This window comes from Hippocampus comes, unplaced genomic scaffold (assembly GCF_001891065.2).
Source record: "Hippocampus comes isolate QL1 unplaced genomic scaffold, H_comes_QL1_v1.1 scaffold84, whole genome shotgun sequence".
Taxonomy (NCBI): Eukaryota; Metazoa; Chordata; class Actinopteri; order Syngnathiformes; family Syngnathidae; genus Hippocampus; species Hippocampus comes.
In genome coordinates this window covers 745,729-755,127 of record NW_017805144.1, presented here as the reverse complement: position 1 = coordinate 755,127, position 9,399 = coordinate 745,729, and the positions used below count along the sequence as shown (strand labels likewise).

The 9,399-nt window shown below is 38.6% G+C and overlaps 1 protein-coding gene across 1 annotated transcript; it reads right to left on the bottom strand.

Moving 5' to 3' along the window:
- Window positions 1–274: 274 nt before the first annotated feature.
- On the bottom strand, window positions 275–9,009 carry chia.1 (chitinase, acidic.1). Its single transcript, XM_019867614.1, has 12 exons — window positions 8,944–9,009; window positions 8,637–8,689; window positions 7,817–7,846; window positions 6,292–6,496; window positions 6,002–6,058; window positions 5,744–5,909; window positions 5,190–5,314; window positions 4,780–4,903; window positions 3,628–3,810; window positions 3,312–3,428; window positions 1,141–1,267; window positions 275–1,018 (listed from the first exon to the last, which is right to left on the bottom strand). Exons 2-12 carry the CDS (start codon window positions 8,656–8,658, stop codon window positions 810–812), a joined length of 1,365 nt encoding a protein of 454 aa, XP_019723173.1. The 5' UTR covers window positions 8,659–8,689; window positions 8,944–9,009; the 3' UTR covers window positions 275–809.
- Window positions 9,010–9,399: the final 390 nt, after the last annotated feature.

The following is a 9,399-nucleotide window of genomic DNA, read 5'->3' as shown; positions in this document are numbered from 1 at the left end:
TGCCTTTTCGTACCAAAAATGTAGCAGCTCATTTAATGGCTCTATTCACTATTTTGAACCTCAGACCCCATTTCGTGTCGGAAAGAAATTTTATGTTTGGGAGGTGTTTCTGTGGTAGTGTAGCAGTCTAAGTGCATTCCCATCAATGCAAGCAGCTGGCTGGATCCCCATATAATTGGGATTTGCCTCATGGTTGTGGTTACATTAACTTGGCTTGAATTTGAACTAAATTGGGCAAGAATCTGAAAAGAAAACGAAATAATTACCAGATCAATTCATCTTGAATTTTTAGTTTAATAAAGGTTGAGGGTGAGAGGCATGGCCGGACGTGCCATCAGGTCCTAATAACTTTAATCCAGTGCGTGTGGCATATTTTCTGTTTAAATCATAGTTCAATGGCTATGTTCAACATTTTCAAGTTCAATGATAAACATTTTCCTTGGCTGACTTCAATGTTCACTTTCAAGGAGGAAAAAAAAAGCAGAGCAGCAATAATCTAATCCTTTTTTTTCAGTCGTTACATACAGGGGAAAAAAAAACAATATTAAAATGAACAAATATTCCTTTTGGAGTTTTCATCTCAACATGGCAGCAACTTGAAAACCCCAAAATTAATGCATTTAAAGATGGTTTACTACTCAATTCTTGAGTCGACAAAATGCGAAATTGATGAAATGTGAAAGTCATATGAAATGATACATTAACAAATGTTTAATGAGTCAATTACAGATTTAGCTACTGTTTTGTTCTAGATGTTTACTTAACATTGCAAACTTTCTCCCAAATACTTTTATTTCAGCCATGCTGCATCAAGGCCAATTGCAGCACTTGCAGGAGTCCCAGTAAATGAGACCAGGCTGGCAGCGGTGCAGGTAGGTGTTTCCTCTGAAGCACTGGAAGTAGGTGTTGCTGTCAAATGGGTTAGGGTACAGGCCGTCAGGGCGGCCATGACAGAAACTGGCAGTGGGGTCCCTGGTGGTGGTCGGAGCTGGAGTGGTGGTAGGCTTAGGGGGGAAGCCTGCAGAGTCAGACGTATAAATTGCTTTGTAAATAACTCAATTTTACTAAAAGAGTCCTTGTGAGTTGACAACTTGACTGCTGTCAGATGCCCTGAAACATTGATATGGAAACAATATTCACCCATTGACATCCTGAGGTGGTTGATGAGTGGATATGAGCCAGCTGAACAGAAGGATCCACCAAAGTCATCCATGTCAAGAGTCCACACATGAGCACCTCCCAGATTCCTGCCTGTCATCCACTCAACCTAAAATAGGATTAATATCAAAATTACTGTTTGAGAGCTAAAAGCAATGTCTCTGCACAAAGGAATTAAATATTAGATCACTGGACATGCCTCTGGCCCACTGATTGGCAGGACTGTAATTAAAAACTGATATGATTGACACACAAATAGCTTGTATTTTCACACATAGCGAGAGGTGTGCGCAGCTCCAATAATGACAGCTTCTCTTATTATGTACAACAATGAATACGAACAAGTAGGGCTGGAAGATTAATCAAAATTTAAATCATGATTTTGACTTTCGATCTCTAAAACGTTATAATCGAAGGAAAACGATTAACGTATTGAATGGAGCGATGCGCTTACAAGTTTCCGACGTTAGGAAAGTACCCTGAATGCATCATATTGCTTGCATAGGAAAGGGTATAGTGTATGTGAGTCTCCCGTCCCTGAGCGTGCTTTTAGCTGTTTAATGACACCCGAGTTGGGGTTTACTGTAAAACTAAACACACGAGAAAAAGCATTACACACAATCTAAATTTAAATAAAAAACATGCTTCGTTTTTAAAAGCTTGCTTGCGCAAATGCTGAAGTCAATGGAGGATCCGATTCATGCTCACGGGAAATTAGCATCGAATACATGAGCGATATATCTTCAAATAACCAATAGTCACACACAAATCCTGTGGAAACGCAAGCACACAGGTAAGATAGCACTACTCAAAGGCACAATCCCAATTCCCAAATCGGTGGAAAATTAGTTAGATGAATACAGTTCAATTAAATTACAACTTCTTCTGTTCTCATTCTAAGTGTGTCCTTAATCCATCCACGTCTGGCACTACACTGCCCCTATGAGGCCAAAACACGCATGAACAGCCGGTATTTGTTTTTGTTTTTTCAAATTGCTGTTATTGTGCTATACTGTACTCTAATTTACTTTCTTAATCCCGTAATTTACTTTTTGTTGTCCTTTAAAATGTATTTATTTTCAATTAAAATGACATTTTCAATCATTCAAGGAATTTTCCTCTGGGCAAAATTCAAGGATACAAAGATCTAATGACTTTTTTTTGTCATGCCAACACACATTTGCACATGACAAGGCAAGAGATACTATCGCCAAAATTCCATTTTAACCCCATAAGTCCCAAGACTTGTGAAAATAAATATGATAAGGCCAAACAAAAAAGATAGTGTTTCCGGTAACATGAAATTTCAGCATAGGGTCGGTAGGTCGGACAAAGTTTTTTTTTTTTTTTTTAATCTTTTTTTTTCCCATCAAAAATTTAAACAAAATAACCATAAAATATCGGATGCTATTTTCTTAACATTACGGTGCGAGCACGCGACTGTAACACAGAAAATGCGTTTTAAACTGTCATCGGAGATCGCGGCCGCCGCCATGTTTCAATGTTGTTGACAGACGACAGAGTAAACTACACACGCACTCAACGTGAATATCGCGAGAGTTTGCACCGATGTAAAACCTCTACACAAAAATGTAGAGGGTTGTTTGAAAAAAAATGCCGACCGTAAAGTTTTTTTTCGACGTAGAAATTCTCGGTCGGTAGGGTTACCGGAAACCATATTTTTTTTTCTACGCCTAAATAGATCAGAGTAATGTTTATTCCAGACCTCAATGTGTATAAAAAGACAGCAAGGGTGTGGATGTGGCAGAAAGAATATGCAAAAGGCTTGAATTTTACATTGTATTTACAAGCCCATTTTGTTCTTGACAAATTGAATCGTCTTCAAGAATAAAGTGTTCAAAATGCAGGGATAAATGGGCATAAGGCGATGATGATAGTTTAAATAGTTGAGTTTTAGTAGTTGAATAAACGCTAAAATTTGAAATAATCGAATAACCGTTTATATAATCATGATTTCAATCACAATGAAAATAATCGCGATCATTATTATTTTCCATCATCATCCAGCCCTACGAAGGGCGCCACTTGCATGATGTGATGTCTCCATAGCCGATTACCAATCGCCCTGCCATTAGTCCATTTGCCCATGACCCTCATCGTGAAAGGCTTTCCAGAAAATGGCGCTTTGTTACCTTGGATGAAAAGCTGCGCTGGTCATCATAGCCAACCCAAGCACTGCCAAAGGTGGCATATGGAACGCTCTGTTCAGCAATCCATTCAGGCGAAGCGCTGGAGATGAAGTCGCAGACCTGAGACAAAAGAAAAGTGAAATCCCAAATCAGCTCCTTGTTCAATTGGCCTCCATCCACACCTTCACTTTTTTTTTTCATTTTGGACTGCACATCTTACAAGTTCAAGTTTAATTACTAACAAAACTAAATGACAGACGATCAAACCAACATTGAGCTTTATGACAAAGTTCATATTTTGGGGTCTAAAATATCTGACCTCATAGTAAGCCCAGAAACCAGCCGTGCGAGTGTATGGCCCGGCGTCAGCTGGTCCGTTTGATGGTGCTCCCAGGCCATTAGCACCAGTCTGAAGGCGGTAGGTTCTCCCATATGAAGGGAAACCCAGGAGTAGCTTCTCTGCTGGTGCTCCCATATCCAGCCAATGGAACACAGAGGAGTTCTACAATTTTGAAATCGACATGCATTTTGAGCCAGTGTTTTCAAAAACACTTCAATATTTTTCACTGTTTTGATTGTGACAGAGTTGCAGCTTTGAATCAATAGCCCACAAAGGAGAATTATTCTCGAAATTCTGAAAATAAAGCTGCACTACTGCAAAAAAGAAGTAAAATGCCATGAAATTCTTGACAGGTTACACAACCATGTTCCACATCAGCAATGAAATCAGTACATGGAAAGTCTTTTGCTGCTGTTCTTCTGCTGATGTATATGCTTGTGAGAATTCGATCATAAACATATTCATTTGTTCTCTTAAGAAAACTTTATTCCCATCATACTCTCGGGTTTGTTTCTTGTCAAAATTAGATGATATCCTTCGATTGTGACTTTATTTGCTTGACACTTTGCAATGGTTCTCGTAATTTCATTTTTTTTTTCTCATAGTCCTTCTAAGCCCCCTAGAATACCGTAATTTATATTGTTCATATTGTTGATGGATTGGCAATTTGTTGTCCAAAGTTATAATTATACACTACTCAGTGAAATAAAAAGAATACAAGGCAAGAGAAACATCTCCACCATTACTTCTACTCAGCATGTACATGTTCTGTATAAACAGAACACTGACTCATTAATTACAGTTTTTGTTGTGAAAGGAAACTTTGAAAATTTAAAAGTTACACCGATTAAACTGAGTTAAGTCTCCATTTTCACTTCTCGCCCCAGCAATTGAAGAAATTCGTTAAGAATCTAACCATAGACTCACCCTTTCACATTGTGCCACAATCAAAGCATATTCCTTTTGTTATTTATTGACGATATTCATGAAAGCCCCTCTAGGGGGAAATTCAACTCGTCACTCCGGTGTACACTTGAGGGTTGTGCACCACACACAGAAATGCATCACACACATGCGGCGAAGACAGAATGAGAGTGAAAGAGGCGCACAAGAGTGCCGTGTGTTTCTTACGATATTATGATGAATGTGTGATCCTGAGTCCACAGAACTTGGGTACAGAGGACTGTTGTGTCCAGTTGCTGCCTCCCAGTGTCCATGGAAGTCATAGGTCATGAGGTTGAGGAAGTCAAAATGTCTGTGGGTGTCACAAACATTTTTTTTCTTCTTTCAATGCACACCAGAAGATTTCCCCTTCATATTAACCCTTTCAGAGACAGCAGTTACTGCAGTGGACACAGCTTATCATGTTATCAGGTTGCAATGTGCATGAAAGGGTTAAAATACATGTCTCAGTTTGTGTGCCTTCCTTATTCCTATTAATGCGTTTCATGAATTCATTTCATGATCATGTATCCTTTGAAAAGGACGCCTGTGGTGAACAGCGTGATCCAGTCGAGTGAGGCAAATGCCTTCCAACTTACGGCGCAATCAGGTTGACCTCGTAAGATCTTTCGATAGTGGCGCGGATTGAAGCAACATTGGCTGACAGCAGGAGCTGAGTCTTTCTGGAGTTTCTGGCATCCTCCTCAAAAGCCGCAACCAACTCCTAGCGATGAAACCCGCAGAACAAATCAAATCACCCGCATCACTTGTAGGTCCCTATTTATTTATGTTTTACTACCAGTACTACTACTGGCGTACCAAACATTGGACTGTGGAATATTTTAACATTTAGTTAAAAAAAGAAGACAAGTGCTTCACCATCATAATTATTCATTAGTGAAAAATAACAGCATAAATTAACTACAAACAAGAGTGCATGTTTAATACTTGATTGCACCATAACATGATCGTTTTGGTTCAGGTTTTATGGGATTTTTTGCAAAAGATTCGAAAATGGGTTTGCGTTCACTTTGCATTTGGCAGCCAACAATGTTCATTTCACAAGGACATAGTACTGCAGTGAAGTGCTATTATACATTTCTTTATCCTTCCGAAATGTACTTGTTGAAAGTAAACAGCTACGGATGCTAACCTTGGCCAGCAAAGTGAATCTCTGCTTGTCCTGCAGTGGGCTGCCGTTGTGTGCCGGATATTCCCAAGCCAAGTTCAGCCCATCAAAGTTGTGAGTTCGCAGGAAGCTGATGGCCGACTTTATGAAGGCAGCACGAGTCTCTGGCTTGGCAACCATGGCAATGAATCTGGTGGCGCACCAAGAGAAAACGATGACAGTGGGCAAGGAATATTGGTTGTGTTTTAAAGGATATCGTGGATTTTGTCAAACAGTACTTACGGGCTCATTCCATTGACTGTGCCTCCAACTGACAGCAGAGTCTTCAGTGCCGGATTACTAAGAGATGATAATTTATATAATATTAACACAGAATTTTCAGGAATTAAAACAAGTGGCCTACTCAGAGTTTCAAGCACATGCTACAATTGTAAAAATAAACATCATACTGCACAGATAATAAGTATGATTTATAATCTCTTGTAACAATTCTAATTGTTGTTATAGATGTATATGTAAATGTATAGAGATTTAGATGAAAGCCGTGGGAAGCCCACAATGCGGTAGCTCACATGTCCTTGAGGCCGTTGAGTCTGGCGTACTGCTGCTCATCATTCCACTCAATGGTGGTGATTTGGTTGAAGCTGTTGATGGTGGCAAGCGTGTAGATGACGTGTGTGCACAGGAAAGGGTCAATGTTGTCTGGGGTGAACTTGGCACTGCCAGGCCTATACTGGGCCCAGTTGGTCATGTGACAGACCAACTTATTGGAAGAAGCTGAGGGAAGACAGGAGAGAGAACAGAGAGGTTATCTTTTCCCTGAAAAGCGGTTTCATCAATTGGTCTTTAGAGGTTTTCCTCTTGCAAAAATAAAAACACTTTATAGTGTAAAAATAAACAGGTGAAATGCAATGAGTAGTTGAGACAGACATGCAGGTGTCATCATACATTCATCCATCCACCCATCCATTTTCTGATCTGATTATCCTCACAAGGGTCGCGGGGCATGCTTGGTGTTTAAAAATTTGAATGGGAAATTTGTGACCCCCTGGAGAGGCACCCATGATCTGTACTGTTGAAGTATTAGCAGAGATGCGTGGTGATGTATTGAAGCAGTAAGTGCACATGTTTCGAATGAATGTGAATAGTAGGGTTTTTGATGAGCCATAGTGAAAGTACACTATTTTAGATTGTATTTTTCAGTCTATTACTTAAAATGCAACTTCCCATGGTAGTAAAAAATAAAAATAAAGAAATAAATAAAAAATAAGTAGTAATGCATCCAGGAAAGGAAAATTGACACATTATGAGTATGGCTGGGTTTTATTTCTTCATGATAGCCAAACACACACTCATTGTACACCTGTAGGTTAAATATCTGGGGGAAATTGTTCCCCGCTTGAAATCAGAAAGTGAAATGTGGCCTGCGCTTACAGTACGTAAAAATAACTAAGTGTAGATTCATTTGACATATTATATACACACTACATATAATCTAAATTATAAGTACAGTAAAATACTGTAGAAACAGTATTTTTTTTAATTACTGTATTTTACTGTCAGAAGTGATCCAGTAAAATTTCTTTTACAATACAATATACATCTGAAAAATCACTTAGTTTGGCCTATTCTCTGTGAATCCTGGTACTCACAATGCATTATTAGAGATATTATACCCATCCGTGTCATGTGTTGAGAACAAACAAGGCAGTCACTAAACAGATTACCGGTACTAACCTTACTCAAGGTGCAAACAAAATGACAGTAAGTATGTAAAATACATTCGCTGTTACTACTACGGAGGAGGACCAGCAAGGCGCAAGGCTCCATTCAAGCTAGAACTTCCACGTAAATGAGTATAAAAGTGTGGCAAGTGAACCATACAGGATACCCATTTTATGCAAAATATGTAGTAATTGTACCTCAACACAGCACTAAAGTGAAACGATAAGAGAATTTTATTTTAAGAAAAATAAAAAAAACAAATACAGCTTTCATTTTTGTTCTGAATATGTACTGTATCTAAGTGTACGGTGAGCATAGACTCATTATCGACTGACGAGTTAAAACATTTCGCCATGCAAACTGCTTGCTTACCTATGTGCAGAGTTAGGAGAACACTCAGAGCTGCCAAAACAAAAGGAAACAGGACGGATTAATATGTGAAAAGTATAATTTGGCTGATGGGAGCAGAGCACATTTTCATTTTACAGTACAGTGGTACCTCTACTTACAAAATGAATTGGTTCTAGAAGAAATTTCTTAACTAGAAAATTTTGTAAGTAGTGATGTGTTTTACATGTAAATGTCCTAATCCGTTTCACTGTTTCTGGGTGATTCACATTTACAAAGAGCAATCGGAACATTTGCTGGGGCCGATGGGCGAAAGAAAAGGACGCAGCATAGACACAAATCTCTCTACAGTATCTACACACGTCGACAAATTCGGTAGAGTCCCTCTTAGCCAATGGGATGCCAGGATGGTGATCTGTAATAGCCAATGGCAGAACAGCTATAAGTATGTTGCGTTCAGGAAACTTGAAGTTGCGATGAGCAGCCCATACTGTATTTTTACCTTTTGTATCTTTAAATTTCTTTCGTAACAAGAGGCAATATTTTCCTGTTGAGGCGTTTCATAACTTGGAAATCTCGTATGAGGAGACGTTCGTAAGTAGAGGTACCACTGTACGTGACAAAAAGATGCTCCCCAACACAGAGGAGAAAAAAAGTGCATTTCATTTGAAAGCACAAAAAAAAGGACGAGAGTAATGTTTCATAATGTAAAAATAACGGAATTTCGACTGCACATTTGAATAAGTTATGTATAATAATAAAGTACAGTCATTGTAATTTGTTTTTGACCTGATCCTTTCAGTTGTTATTTGAACCTGCAATTTTACCAAATATGGATATTTACCTATGAGGAGTTTCGCCATCATGTTGTTAACCCAATCTGGTAAACCTATGAAACTAATTGAGAGAAAGAATTGTTAATGACACACACACACACACACACACACACACACACACATACACAAATCACAAGAAAAACAAGAACTTTCTAAAAAACAAGCCGCCACAAACATTTGTGTTCATTTTGCGGGTTAACATTTAAACTGGAGAATATCCAGAACATGACTTTTCATTGATGTCGTTTAATTGAGTTATCATCTTCAGATTTACAAATTCAATTTGACATCCTCAAGATATAATGAGCTTCTTACCTTCCTGAGAGGATCCGAAGAACCAGTGCCGAGTTTGTCCAATTGGGTCATATTTATATTTGCTACTTAATGACTAATAGACGGTGACAAAGTGCAAATGATAAAGGCAAGTGGGCGTATTTTTTGAATGCATGTGACCCAACAGTGAGTTAAGGTCAGACAAAGCAAGAAACCTTCATCATAATTGTTCGGAGGAAATGCATAAAGCACTATCACTATGTCATTATCATGAAATGACCGTTCATAGCTGCGAATAGCTGACAACATACTCTTTCGCTATGTATACACATTTGCTCAATTGTGACCATTGTATTTTACTACAAGGTGTTGATTTTTGATCACTTCTACTAAATAGCTACATAAAAGTTCGACACCACTGAAAACTAGGATGAATTGTTCATTAAGACGAGCATTGTCATAAAAATATGTAGCAAACATGAAGCACAGGCGGGCACT

Excerpts from the sequence above, each read along its gene's own strand:
- chia.1 (XM_019867614.1), bottom strand. The coding sequence starts at position 8,658 with ATGATGGCGAAACTCCTCATAG. Across the intron at positions 6,497-7,816 it reads TCTCCTAACTCTGCACATAG|CTTCTTCCAATAAGTTGGTC; the intron begins GTAAGCAAGCAG and ends GTCTTCCCTCAG. Across the intron at positions 3,429-3,627 it reads GTTTCTGGGCTTACTATGAG|GTCTGCGACTTCATCTCCAG; the intron begins GTCAGATATTTT and ends CTTTTGTCTCAG.